The sequence below is a fragment of the Zonotrichia leucophrys genome, chromosome 15, assembly GCF_028769735.1.
Source record: "Zonotrichia leucophrys gambelii isolate GWCS_2022_RI chromosome 15, RI_Zleu_2.0, whole genome shotgun sequence".
In the NCBI taxonomy this organism is placed as follows: domain Eukaryota; kingdom Metazoa; phylum Chordata; class Aves; order Passeriformes; family Passerellidae; genus Zonotrichia; species Zonotrichia leucophrys.
Window position 1 is genome coordinate 9,292,315 of NC_088185.1, and position 14,040 is coordinate 9,306,354.

The 14,040-nt window shown below is 52.1% G+C and overlaps 1 protein-coding gene across 3 annotated transcripts; it reads left to right on the top strand.

The window, feature by feature from the left end:
* Window positions 1–314: 314 nt before the first annotated feature.
* On the top strand, window positions 315–12,445 carry TBX3 (T-box transcription factor 3). 3 transcript variants are annotated; one of them, XM_064727096.1, is made up of 8 exons: window positions 315–758; window positions 1,360–1,804; window positions 3,577–3,844; window positions 5,058–5,204; window positions 7,307–7,383; window positions 8,705–8,862; window positions 10,163–10,866; window positions 11,429–12,445. In XM_064727096.1, exons 2-8 carry the CDS (start codon window positions 1,410–1,412, stop codon window positions 11,873–11,875), a joined length of 2,196 nt encoding a protein of 731 aa, XP_064583166.1. In that variant the 5' UTR covers window positions 315–758; window positions 1,360–1,409; the 3' UTR covers window positions 11,876–12,445. The 3 variants fall into 3 exon arrangements, with proteins under 3 accessions (XP_064583166.1, XP_064583165.1, XP_064583167.1); XM_064727095.1 differs by having other exon boundaries at window positions 315–1,804; XM_064727097.1 differs by lacking the exons at window positions 315–758; window positions 1,360–1,804 and adding an exon at window positions 3,039–3,285.
* The last annotated feature ends 1,595 nt before the right edge of the window (window positions 12,446–14,040 follow it).

A 14,040-nucleotide genomic window follows, 5' to 3' on the forward strand; every position in this document is an offset into this window, starting at 1 on the left:
GGAGCTCCTACCGGGGCAGGGCGGCCGGGCAGCGCCGGGGCGGCGGGAGGCCGGGGCCGGGGCCGAGGCGGCCCCCAGCACCCCCCGAGAGGCGGGCGCTGCCGGCCCCTTCCCTCCTCCCTCCCTGCTCCCTCCCCTCTGATCATGTTGACATATTCACACGGCCCGAAGTACTAGTGATGCTTTGCTGCAGCGTTACAGTTTCCGACACCTTCTTTTTATAACTCGGCGCTGTCCCCCTCCACCCGAGCTGTCAGAACCCCGCCTATGGAGCCTCACAATTGGTCCGAAAGCGTCAAAGAGCCAATCAAGGCGGCTCCAGCTCCCCTGTAACCCACAACACATCCCTACGATCGGGTGCACGCAGAGCACAGACTCACAGGGAATTCTCAGAGCCGAGAGGCTCCTTCTCCCTCTCTCTTCTCTCTCTTTCTCTTTTCCTCTCTTTCTCCCTCCCCCTTTTTTCTCTTCCTTTCTCTTTCCCTCTCACTTTCTCTCTCTCTCACGGAGACAACAGTATAATTCTGGCAGATTTTTTTTTAAGGCACAGCGAAAGAGAAAGAGAGGGGGAAAAATAAATTAAAAAAAAAAAAAGAAAAAAGGAGGAGGGTGAAAGAAAGAAGAGATCCTGATGGAAATCAGGACACCCTGACCAGCTCCTGCTTGGGGAGCGAGGAAGGCGAGGCGGAAACGAGATTTCCCTACAAGTTTTTGCTGCTGAAGGTTGCTCAGGAGCCTTCCTCGGCCGGCGAAGGGGGGTGGGTTTGTTTGCTTCTTTCTGCTTTCCCTCCTTCCCCAGCCTCTGCTCTGCAGCCTGACCGTACGGAGGAAAGGTGGAGGGGTGGGGGGGAGGGGGAAGAGAGCCAGCCACCCTAAAAGAAAACCCAGCTTCGAGCCGTCACCCTCCGCCACGGAAGAAGAGAAGAGGGATTGGGACTAAGAGAAAAAAAGAAGAAGAAGGAAAAAAAAAGGATTTCGGCTTGTCCAGCTCTTCTGCGGCAACAGGAGCAGACAGCGAACCCGGTGGATTTTTTTTCTTCCCTTCTTCGGCGTTTCTTTTCCAGCACAAGAACTTCCACTCAGGAAAAAAAACGCAAACAACTAAAAAGCAAAACAAAGCCTCTGAGACCGAACACGAGAAAAAGCAAGACTAATAATGAACAATCCTGTTAATCCGCTGTCCCGAGGGCTGGGGATGTGCCCCGGCTCGGGAAGTTGTAGGCTGTAGAAGTTCTGCCTCTCCCTCATGTACTGTGCTGTTTAGAGCTTGTTACCCCAACCTTTTTTTTTTTTTTTTTTGGTGCTTTATTGCTGTTATTGTTATTATCTTAATTTTTCTTCTTCGTGATGTGCTGTTAGAAACCACTCCGGGACTACTCCAGCAGTAGGAAGACCGAGGAGTGGAGTGGATGAATTTACCGATGAGAGATCCAGTAATCCCTGGGACAAGCATGGCTTATCATCCCTTTTTACCGCACCGGGCACCGGACTTTGCCATGAGCGCCGTGCTGGGACATCAGCCTCCCTTTTTCCCGGCTCTGGCTTTGCCTCCCAACGGGGCAGCCGCCCTGTCCCTTCCCGGGGCTCTGGCTAAACCCATCATGGATCAGTTAGTGGGGGCTGCAGAGACTGGTATTCCCTTTTCTTCCCTGGGTCACCAGGCAGCAGCCCATCTGAGGCCTTTAAAAACTCTGGAGCCAGAAGAAGAGGTAGAAGACGATCCGAAAGTGCATCTGGAAGCTAAAGAGCTTTGGGAGCAATTCCATAAAAGAGGCACAGAGATGGTGATTACCAAATCGGGAAGGTAGGTCTGGCTCGGGGGTTCGTGCCTTTTCCCCCCCTCTATCCCCCAGCCCTCAGTCTCTGCACCCCAGCAGGGCAGGGCTCTCTCTCGGGCGGTTTCCTCCGTAAATCTCCTTTCACCTGCAGTTCTGGGAAGCTTTAGGCAGCTGAAGATCCGAGCCCGTCTGGGGCACCAGGCTGCCGGGAACAGCCCAAGCGCGACCCGGCCCTGCTCAGCATGAGCGTGTGCAGGGGGTGAGGGGGTCCCTTCATGGTTCAGTGGCTTAATGCTTGCTGGAGAAGACTGGGAGCAGGAAGAAAATAATTTGGGGTTGGCAAAGGGGATGGCCTGGTTTTCAGCCTCGCTACACGCAGTTTTTCTTCCTTAAGAAAGGGGAATGAAGGAAAAATCCTATGGAGAGGCGTCTGGCTGCTGCTGGGGCAGGAGGGCAGATAGGCTCGGTGTGTCAGGCTGTGCCCATCTCTGTGCTGGGATCTCGGCTGGGTTTGTGCTGCCTGGTTATGTCTGGAAATGGACAGAAAAGCTGACAAAACTCCCCAGCCGTCCTGCAGCCGCTGCAGGAGTGGCAGGGAAGGGTTTGCAGCTCCGCGCTGCCTGTCCCTATATTTATGTAACCTTCACGTGGGAATGAATGAACACACACGGCGCGTCCACGCTCGGCATTTCTGCTTTTTATAGGTTTACCCGTCTGAAATCTCTCTCTATATTCGCTACTCATTGACATCTGAACTCTTTTACAACTCTCCCTATCGCTGTGATGATACGTAGGGTGAAAACCTCCTTTGCACCCGGGTGTTTAAGGGGCTCTCTGAGAAACCTCCCAAACTCCCCACATCTGATTTGCCAGGAGAATTACTCGAGGAAGCCACTCCTGAAAAGTCTTCTTAGATGGCCTTCAGCTGCCTTACTGGAGCTTCGCCTATTTGCAAAGCACTAGTTGCAGGCTACAGGCTCAGGAGGAAAAAAAATAAATAGAAGCCCTAAAAGCAGCAAGGAGAAAAAAAAAATCTCGCCCGTTTTACTGCTTTCCCGAAGTTTTTGCTGTTAATTGTGGTCAAAAGTTTTTGCGTGAAAGCCTCGGCCAGTATTAAGAGCTCTTACATGTTGCAAAGTCATGTGTTTCCTTTTAAGTTGAGATTTGCTGAATGCCAACCACTCGATATAATAAACAGCAAATTTGTGGTATCCTGTTGCAGTTTGGAGCCGGAGCTGGGAGCGGGGATCGCAGGGAACCCTGGGCACAGGGGGGGATCCCCGGACAGCCCCGGCAGCCACGCTGCCCTCGCTGGGGGTTTTTATTCTCGTCTGCGAAGTGTAAAACTCCCGCACTTTATCGGGAGCCCGGGTTGTAACAGTTCAGACGATTTATTTTATCGGGGTGCGATCAGCTCCCATTTCTTTGTTTAGCAGGCAAAAAGGAAACTAATGAGAGATCAGAGAGCCCCAAATGGGCCTTTGCTGTTTAGGAATGGCAGAGAGAGGTAGGCGCCTGCTGATTTCCAGGGAATGCGTACCTTTCCCATCCAGGGACCATTTTCTCCTGCAACTTTTAAGCATTTGAGAAACCTTTTCGCTGGGGGCGGTGGGGGGGGAGGAGAGGAAACCTTTTTGCTGGACACAGACTTACTCTGTTGCTTTTGAGAGCCGAAAAAGTTGCTTTGTAGACACGCTACCAAAATTCAGAAGCTTATTTAAACGTTGTAATTAATTTCATTTTATTTTTCTCTTGTCTTTTCTTCCCCCCACTTCCTCCCTCCCCCCTCTGCCCATAGGAGAATGTTTCCTCCATTTAAAGTGAGATGCACTGGACTGGATAAAAAGGCCAAGTACATTTTATTGATGGATATTGTGGCGGCTGATGATTGTAGGTACAAATTCCATAATTCCCGGTGGATGGTAGCCGGCAAGGCTGACCCTGAAATGCCAAAGAGAATGTACATCCACCCGGACAGCCCGGCCACCGGCGAACAATGGATGTCCAAAGTCGTCACCTTTCACAAGCTGAAGCTCACTAACAACATCTCTGACAAGCACGGATTTGTGAGTGCCTTTTACACCTTCCTTTGCCCCCCTTTTCCCCTCCCTCGCCCCCGGCCCGAGCGGGGGGTCCCGGGGGTGTGCCCGGATCTCGGCGCCTGCTCGGCCGGGCAGGTCCCGCTGGCAGCTCCGGCAGGCGCCGAAATGAGGGGAAAACGGGGCAGAAACACCTCCCCACGCACCCGGGGACGGGCACCTAACAGTCCTTGAATTTTCCTCCTGCTGGGGTCAGGATTAAAGCCCGGAGTTTACTCTGTAACCTCCCCGTGCCATGCAGCGTTAACTTTAGGGATACATTTCCAGCGCAGCGCAACTCGATATTTCTCAGAGCTGCGGTGACTTTATATATCTATATATATTTTTAATAAAGTCGATCACACTTTCTAAGCGTAGGAAAACGATATGCATATGTGTATAAAGGGCTTAAAGGCCTAAGTACGCAAACGTTTAAATCTATATTAATCTGGATAATGTAAAGCAAGCCGGAGTGAAAATAAACAGGGACCAAAAGCAGAGGTCAAGTTGCCCATTCATGTCTATCCACTCCTTTACATTTACCGGGTGTGCAGAGATAAAAACTTACCCTGAGAGTGAAATCAAACAAACCTGCTGATAAGTGCTCTGTCGGTCCTGGCCATTTCTTTCTATTCCTGGGAAAGCCTCGGCCTCGGAGCCGGGGCTTGCTGCTGGTGGCCGCGGCCAGGGGATCTCTAATGTGCCGAAGATTGCATTTGCTGCCGTGATTTGATTAGATGATACATTTTTGCCGTTCGCAGAAGGCCTTAAGTGAATTGGGGCACGCAATTAGACCGAGCCGAGGCTCTCGTGGTGGTGTTGCAACTGTAGCTGCTGCTTCTGCTTTACTTGATTTTATTTTATTTTTTTACACTTTGAAATCAAAAGGCGTTGCTGCCCGAGCCCAAACAGCTTGTCCCCCTCTCCCAGCAGAGCTCTGAGGGGATTCCCCCCTCTCTCCTCTCCTTCGAGAGGTCCAGCGAGAGCCTTACCCCGAGCTGGAGCTGTCAGTACTTTTAGTTGGATGCTGCGAGGCGTGTGCGTGTGTTTGGAGTGTGCTTGGCGGGGAGGAGGAGTGAGGGGAGGAAGGAGAGGGAAATTAGGAGGAGAAAGTGCCGATGGCCGGGGGAAATGCTGCTCCTGCTGACCGTCTTCTTTCCCCCCTCCTGCCCTCTCTGCTGCCGGCCGCTGCCCCCCCCAGACCATTTTAAACTCCATGCACAAGTACCAGCCCCGGTTCCACATCGTCCGAGCCAACGATATCCTCAAGCTTCCCTACAGCACGTTCAGGACCTACGTTTTCCCGGAGACTGAATTCATCGCAGTGACCGCATACCAGAATGATAAGGTAAGGAGATTAAGAGAGGATTTGTTTTACGTGTTTTGGCTTTTAAGAGAACTTTTACTCTGCATTGTTCCCTTAAAACTCACGAAGCCCATCCCGCTCTTCTCTCTCTCTCTCTCCCCCTTCATCTTTTCCCCCAAAACCTCCTTCATCCAACTTCGGGGAAGGCGCTGGGGGAGGGGGTCCAGCGCTCTCCTAATACCGACCTCGGGGAAGGCAATTAAAAGGAGGGAGGACTTGGGGTGAGGGGGAGAATGTTTAGGGGTTTTCTACCTTTTTTTCCCTCCCCAGTATAAGGAAAGGGATGGGGTGGGGTTTGCTGCTCTTAGTGTGGATTTAATCTAAGATGCATCAGGGAAAAAAAATAGTAATAAAAAAGACTCGGCTCCGTGTGTCGAAAGACAGACTGGGGAGAGCAGCGGGGCTGAGATTTTGTAATTCTTCCTGGCCTTTGTGCTGTTTTAGCTCCTTTAACAGCAATTGGCAATAAGGCTGGAGCGTACGTCTGGTTCCTATTATTATTATATTATGATATTTTTTTTTGCATCCTGCAGTGTTTTATTATTTTTTGTGGTGCAGAAATATGCTCTGGTCAGAGAGGGGTATCTCGCTTGAATTCAGCTGGAAGGGCTGAAAAAGCCCGTGTGAGAAAGTTCTGCAGCGCTGCAAACGCTGCCTTTCCATTGCTGCTGGTTTATTGTCGCTCGCGATGAAGGTGGTATATTCGGGAGAGTGGCAAACGGCGAATTTACGATTATTAAGTCAAGTGGAAGGAAGGGAAGGAGCCAAAAAAGGGGCTTTGATATTTTTTGTTGTCTGTGAATTACAACTTTGCGTTCGCCTGCGTTGAGCGCAGAGGCTCTGGATGCGCAGTGCCGCTCGCTGCAGCTCCCCTGTGCCCCTCTCTGCCCCTCTCATCCTTCACCGTAAAAAATTCGGGGGTGAAAAGGGGAGGTCTGCACCCTTCTGCCCTCGCTCTCCAAAAAACCGCTTCCCCCTCGGGGCTCGGGCTATTTTCCTCTCTCTCTGCAGCCAGGCACTTGCAAGGAAACCGAAAGAAAATGAGTGTACAGAGAGTAGACTTTGCTTTGGGACTTTATCAGCAGGGCTGGCCGGCCCGCTCTATCAGCTGGGGGCGGCTGGGTTGAAGGACAGAAATGAGCATATTTGTGTGATTGCCATGAAATCGGCTGGGAAGCGGCGTGCGGAAGCGGCGGGGAGCCCTCGGCTCTGCGCGGGGGGAGCAGAAGGCACGACCGGGAGCACCTGGATTAAAAGTCCCGCTGGTTTTAGCACTGGGCTTTTCCTGCTCCTCCTGCTCCCGTGTGTGCGGTGCGGCGGGGGGTGACTCGGGAGCCAGGGCTGCTCCTGCCCGCACTCGGCGTTTCCTTTTCGGGGTCATCCTCTGCTCCTGAATTGGGGGCTCGCTGTGCTCGCAGCCCGGCCCGAGATGGGAATGGGGCGGCGGGGAGGCGGCGTTCCCGTTGCCACTGCTCGCGTCCTGTTCTCATGTCGGCCGGGCTGTGAATTCGGCTCCGTGCATCGCAGGCATTGCGGGATGCCCCGCACCCCCCATCCCTCCCAACAGCCATTCCTGAACCCCGAGGAAACCCAAACCATAAAACTTCCACACACACAACCCCCCAAAAAATATGAGCTGGCTCCTGGCACCCCTGGCGCCCCAACACACAGGGAGCATAATGTGATTATATAAAGTATTTTATTATAGCGAGGGGGTGGGTATGATTCCTTTGCGGTTTAATTATGGTATTTAAAGAGTTTTAAGCACAGGCATAACTTGCATGGATCTCATTGCACGGCTCAATTAATTCTGATGTGGTGGCAGCAACACGGGGCTCTTTCATTGCCACCATGGCCCAGGTCACCGGCCAGCCCGGCGGGGGATTGGGGGTGAGCTGCCTCCAAACAGCTTGGAAAACACAAGGATTCACCCCAAATCCAGGGACCTTTGCCCCCTGCCCTGTCCTACTCCTGCCAGCACTAGGGGAACTGGGAAGAGTGGGGTTTGCTGTTTTATAACACAAAAATCTCCTTATTCTGCCCCAACCCCCTGGCTATTTTTTTTTTCTCTCTCTATCCTATAGATCACACAATTAAAAATTGACAACAACCCCTTTGCCAAAGGTTTTCGGGACACCGGGAATGGAAGGAGGGAAAAGAGGTGAGTCTGGCTCGATCCTTTACAGGCGCCTCGTTTGGTTTGCATGTGTTAAGCTCAGAACACGAGCAGAGGTCAGAATCACCTTGCCTTGCCTCCAAACCACACTTCCCCCCGCCAAAATCCATAAGGATCTTGGCGTTAATAGCGTCAAACGGATTGCATGGGAATTCTTTCCTGCTTTCCACGTTTGGTTTTCACGTCACAGGGGATGGCTGGCCAAAGGGAGTGCAGTACATTGAGCAAATATTGCTAGAAAAAAGCTTCCCCTTACAAATTAGAGAGGGAATATTGCAGTGTAGTTTGGATGTGGGACTGGAGAAGAGGGACAAGTGAGGGCTGAGCACTGCTTGAATCTCCTCTGGCATTTTTCTGGGGGTTGCCTGGAAAAGAGTAAAATGGAAGAGAAATACAGAAATAAACACAGAAATGGAAGAGCAACACAGAAATAGAGGTGAAACACAGAAATTAACTGTTTGGACAGAGGTATCTCATGAATATGAAAGTAATTAATGATAGAAGATTCTTTATTTTTTTCCAAAAGCAGCAGGACAGTGTTTGTGCCCCAGGTAGACAGACAGAACTCTTTATAATGGGACTCGAGACTTTTATTTTTAATATAAGAAGAAAATACATGGAGAAAAACGGGACTTTTTTTTCCTTTAATGGGGGATATATCTGTTTTGTTGTGGTACAGGAGACAGGATATTTTAGCCATTTGCAGAGGGGGTTAGATAATGAATAAATAGATCTGTTTCTCTTTTTTCAAACAAACAACAAAACAAAAAGGTGAGGGGAACGTGGTGTAAACCAAGAAGCCTCTCTCCCTGCCCAGCACACACACAAACATGCACACGCCAGCTCCTCTTGTCCATCAGTGTGAAAATAAAGCCAGCGCTGGAGCCACAGGACGGAAATGATTTCTAATTTCTCCAAATATAAATAGATTTTTTACTCCGGGTTAATTGTTGGTGAAAAGATTACATAAAGTGCCTAACAAAATAACCACTTCCTAGCAATCTTAGCAACCATTAAGATGGCTCATATCTCTGGAACATCCTTGCCTTTTAAAAGCTAATCTCCAGGGAATGCTTCCCTCTCCCCTCCGCCCCTTGTCTTTAATATCAGCCCTCGCTGAGGAGCTGCTCACGCTTCCAAGAAATCTCCTCTCATTAGCAGCCAAGCGCTGCCTGCCAGAAACGCGCTCTGCTCCTGAGGGGACCGTGGCTCTGATTCCCCCGTGCCCCGATGGGAGCTGCAGGAGGGGCTGGGGAGGTCCCGGGGGGCACTGGGGACCCTCTCCCAGCGGGTTCTGTGCCCGCAGGAAGCAGCTGACCCTGCAGTCCATGCGCGTGTACGATGAGAGGCAGAAGAAGGAGAATCCCACCTCGGACGAGTCGTCCAATGAGCAGACGGCCTTCAAGTGCTTTGCCCAGTCCTCCTGTCCTGCCGTGCCTGCCGTGGGCACCTCCAGCCTCAAAGGTGAGAGCTGTGGCCCCTGGTCTCCTCTGGGAGAGCCTGGGTGCCCGCTCTGTGGTGGCAAATCCTGACCTGTGTCACTGCCCTCTGGCTCTGGCCTGTTTTCCTTCCTCCCTTCTTTCCCCCCTTCCCTCTTCCCTTCTTTTCTCACGTTTTGCCTCTTTGCTCTCTTCTTTGTATTCTTCCTCTCTTTAGTTTTTCTGCTCTCTCTTTCCTTCTTTCCCTCACTCTTCTTTCTTTTTGTCTTTCCCTCTCCTCCCTTCTCCCCCTCACTCTCCTCTCTCTGCCTTCCTCACTCTTCCTCTCCCTCTCCCCACCCCGGCCTCCCTCTCCCCTTGCTGCACATTCATCCCTCCCCTCCATGGTACAGAAAGGAGCCAGCTCCGAGTCAAGGGAGCAAAGACAGACCACGGGGCAAAAGTTCAAAACTGGAGTCACTCCATTAATATCCCTCACTGAGTCTGTTACTAGAGGAAGGATCTTTCCCCTGGATACAGTCGCGAACTTTGTTATAGAAAAGTCACCCTGGGTTTCTCCGTGCGGGGTTGGGAGCTGTCTGCAGCTCTCTGTATGTATTAATCCATCCCGGGCCGGGGGGGCAGGGGGAGGAGGAAACAACCTCCTTTTTGTAGTTGCTTTACTCGTTTCTTTCAAGGCCTGCCGAGCTGAGGGGAGGGGAGCTGGGAGGGGACCCGAAAAGCAAAGCAGAGCTTCGCACCTGGGGCGCTGAAATTAGGAGATGAAGTGCAGAGGAATCCAGCGAAGCCCTGCATGTGTTTGGGGAGAAGGGGGGCCCAGGCCGTGATGAAGACGGCTGCGGGATGTCTCTGTGAGCCTTTGTAAAGTTTACCCGTTGAAAGGGATGAAAACTTTGGGAAACTTCATAGGAGACACATCCCCAAGGCCCTCCAGCCCTGTCCCGAGTTGCTGCTGTCCCGTTTCTCCTCTACATCTCCTGCAGCTGGGGAGGGAAGGGGGGTCCCTGGGGGCTGCGGCAGCCCCGGGGAGCTCCGGGGAGCAGAGCTGCTGGCCCCGGGCCCGCCCGGCTGGGGGGTCGCTCCTCTGGGCCGCTGCTTTGTTTCGCAGCCAAATTTGCTGCGTTGTGTAAAACTCGGGCTGGCTTGGACGGGGCGGGCGGTGGGAGCCGGGGGCTGTATTTATTTATATAATAATAAAGAAAGGGAAGGATTTCCACACAAACCTCTGGCCGGCCAGGAAGCGTCTCTGCCCCCTCTCCCAGTCCGGTGGGGATTTCGGGATGTGCAGTGCCGGATCCCAGCCCCGGGCCCCCTTTGTCTTGCAGATCTCTGCCCCAGCGAGGGAGACAGCGATGCGGACAGCAAAGACGATCCCTTGCTAGAAGGAAACGAGTCGGGCAAAATCAGCACGACCACCGCCGCCACCCCAGCGCCGGCCAGCTCCGCTGCCACTGCGGGGGACGACCCCCGGGACAAGGGCGGCAGCCCCTCCAAAGGGCACTTCTTCCCTGGGGACTCGGCAGGGAGTCGGAGCCGAGAGAGGACTGAGAAAGCCCCTCCGGACTCCCGGCACAGCCCGGCTACCATCTCTTCCAGCACCCGGGGGGGAAGCCTGAGCGGCGAGGAACTGAAAAGCCCCCTCAGGGATGGCCCCAAAGTAGATGAGAACCGACTGCTGGGGAAAGAGCCCTTCACCCCCCTGACGGTCCAAACCGACAGCACGGCCCACCTGAGCCAGGGACACTTGCAGAACCTCGGCTTTCCCCCTGCCCTGGCCGGCCAGCAGTTCTTCAACCCGCTGGGGAACGGGCACCCGCTGCTGCTGCACCCCGGGCAGTTCGCCATGGGGGGAGCGTTCTCGGGCATGGCCGCGGGCATGGGGCCCCTCCTCGCCACCGTCTCGGGGGCGTCCGCCGGGGTCTCGGGACTGGACAACACGGTCATGGCCACGGCGGCGGCCCAGGGACTCTCGGGAGCATCGGCGGCTGCTTTGCCTTTCCATCTGCAGCAGCACGTCCTGGCTTCACAGGTACCGCGTTCTCCCCGCGCCGCCCCTGCGGGCCGGGGGCTCCGAGCCTGGGGATGGGGGGGGCAGCGGGAACCTCCTTTAAATTCCCCGCGTCCGTGTCCCCCCTCTCGGGGGCCGGTCACAGGGCTGGGCAGCAGGTCAGAGGAGGGAAAGCTGTGGGCGGGGAGGGTGGCCCAGCGCGGTCTCCCTGAGCTCTCCCACCCTCCCCGCTGTCCTGCAGAGCCCGGGGCGCGTCCCGGCCTGCGGAGCGGAGCCGCTGTCGGGGGGATGTGCCGGGGCTGCCCTGCGGAGCGGGAGGGGGCTGGACCGGCGGGTAAAGGGAGCAAGAGAATCGCCCGGTGCGGGGGAGAGTGCGGGAGACACCCCACGGCCATTTGGCCCCCGGTGGGAGCGGGGCCGTGCAGGGCAGGGCAGGGCCGGGCAGGGTGTGCCCCATCGCCCCCGTGTTTCTGGCCCGGACAGCGGGAGCAGAGCTCTCATCCCTCCGGCAGCTGCGTGCGCGGGGAGCACCTGGTGCCGCGCGGACCGGTAACCCTTTCCTCTCTCTCCTCCCCTCCCGCAGGGCCTGGCCATGTCTCCCTTCGGCAGCCTGTTCCCCTACCCCTACACCTACATGGCAGCGGCGGCCGCCGCCTCCAGCGCCGCCTCCAGCTCGGTGCACCGGCACCCGTTCCTGAGCGCCGTGCGGCCGCGGCTCCGCTACAGCCCGTACCCGCTGCCCGTGCCGCTGTCGGACGGCAGCAGCCTCCTCACCACCGCCCTGCCCGGCCTGGCCGCCGGCTCCGCAGAGCCCAAGGCGGGCGGGCTGAGCGCCAGCCCCGGCTCCGTGCCCCTGGACTCCGCCTCGGACCTCACCAGCCGCTCCTCCACGCTCTCGTCCGGCTCCGTGTCGCTGTCCCCCAAGCTGGGCGCGGACAAGGAGGCGGCCACCAGCGAACTGCAGAACATCCAGCGCCTCGTCAGCGGGCTCGACCCCAAGCAGGACAGATCCCGCAGCGGCTCCCCGTAACCCCCCGGCCTCGGGAGCTCATTTCAAATCCGTCTCGCAGTGCACTTTGTTTCAAAGAAACCACATCCTCCACCCCGCGAGTGTTTGTTTTTTACCCCTTCTTTATTTTGTTTTATTTTTTTCTCCCTACTTCTATTTTATTTTTTTAAACATATAAAATCCCGCGGCGTTTATCTGGTGGAGCAGGGAAAAAAGGGTCGGGGATGAGGGAGCGCTGGGTCGGAGGCTCCTCACAGGGATCGAGGCACCGGTGGGGTTTGTGGCATCCTCCTTTAATTTTCTTTTTTACCAGTGTAAAAAGAAAAATAAAACCCAAAACCAAAACACACCGGGGAAAAAAAAAAGAAAAAAAAAAGAGAAAAAAAAACTAAAAGAAAAAATAAACCAAAAAAATCAAACAAACTTATGAATAAAAATTAAGTAAGAGAAGTGATTTTTTTTCTCTCCTAAAGAAAAGCGTGTAAGTAACTCACGTATTGGTTCTTCAACAGTTGTTTCCTGGGCGGGTTGTTAACCACAACCCTCTTAGTCGATATTAAGGGAAGCTGTGTGTTTAAAATATTATTGTGATGTCTGAGAGCCAGTTGGTGGCTTTTTTTTTTTTTTGCATGTTCCAGAGTAGTCTGCTTTTTTTTTTTTTTTGAGGGGGGGTGGTGGTATTTTTTATTTCAGTGGGGTTTTGTTGTTTATTTTTAATGCTCGTTTCAAATCCCAGGGAAAGAATTATTATTAATAATAATAAAAACAAAAATAAGACCTTTGTCCCTCTACCTTAAACATCCTCCCTTGTAGCAACAAAAATAAGACGTGTAGTTGGAAAGAAAAAAAAAAGTGAATTTATTTTATCTAAAAACCTCTGTAGCTCGACTGTAGATTTATCACAGCTTTCCCTCTTTAATTGTATATGCAATAACAAGGTTTAACATACTGAGAAGAAGAAAAGAGTGGACACTATTATTAAAACAAAGTATTTATGTAATTATTTGATAACTCTTGTAAATACGTGGAATATGAATACTCGAAATTAAACTTTAATTTATTGACATTGTACATATCTCTGTAAATACGACTGCAGCGGTCTTCTTTTGTTTCCTTCTGTTTTTATTTTTAGTCGTTTTCATTTCAAGTTGGTAATTCCTTTAAACATAGATCCCGACCCAGAGGAGAAATTCCCCCATTTGTGAGGGCTCAGTTTTTAAATCAGAGCTCAGCCCAGGAAAACCTCGTCCTTTGGTCCAGGAGCCGAATGCAAAAGGCAAAGCAGAAAGAAACCAAATTATTCCAAGACCTTAAAAAAAATTCAAAGAGAGAAAAAGACAAAGCAGTGTGCCATGGTAGCTTTTAATCCTCGATTTCTTCGGTGTTCAAAATGTCAACAACCACAAAATTATATATGTTTATACACGACAACAGGCTTCTCCAGTGGCTTGAGAAAAAAAAAAAAAAAAAAAGAGGTGAAGATTCTAGGATTTTCTGTACTTTCTATTATTTTTGCCCGTTTCCTCAGTGCGTCAGAAAACAACCCCGCAATGGAGTTTCACTACTGTGCTTATTGTTGTCTTTGTTTGAGTGAGTGCATATTTTCTTGGGTTGAAAGTCAGGTGCTCAGAGCTGGTTCAAAGAAAAAAAAAATGAAGGTATATTTTGTGTTATATAAATGTTGAGAAGTTCTTGCTATTTTTTTTTCTGTAATTTTTTTCTCCCCTTTTAAAAGTCACTGAAGTTTCAATAAATTTTTATTGAAATGTCTTGGGCGTACTGTGAAATGCCTTCACCCCAACCCTCCCCGAAGTGCCTGGGAGGATGGAGGGGTTGAAAGATATATATCCCTCTTCTGCCTTTCTCCTCCACCCCCTTTCCCGTTCCCAATATTAAGATATTTCCCCTGCAAGGAGCTAGTACGAACCAGTCGAGATGGTGTCATTGGAATTGTTGGGGGGGGAAGGACGAGTTTTAAGCAAGCTGTTTAATGTACCTTTTCCGTCTTTATCCCTCTCGCTTTTAAAGTCGATCCAGAGGCTACTAAAGTCACCTCTTTTAATGGAACAATATTAAGTGGCGTTTGAAAAGTTAATGAGAAAGGCTCAGCTATGCTTTTATCTGTCATAAATTAATAACGCAAAAGTGAAGAATTAGAGAATAGATCGGTTAAATTTTAATGCAGA

Coding starts and splice junctions, on each gene's coding strand:
- TBX3 (XM_064727095.1), top strand. CDS start 1,410: ATGAATTTACCGATGAGAGATCCAGTAATCCCTGGGACAAGCATGGCT. Junction 3,845..5,057: donor TCTCTGACAAGCACGGATTT/GTGAGTGCCTTT, acceptor TGCCCCCCCCAG/ACCATTTTAAACTCCATGCA. Junction 7,384..8,704: donor AATGGAAGGAGGGAAAAGAG/GTGAGTCTGGCT, acceptor CTGTGCCCGCAG/GAAGCAGCTGACCCTGCAGT.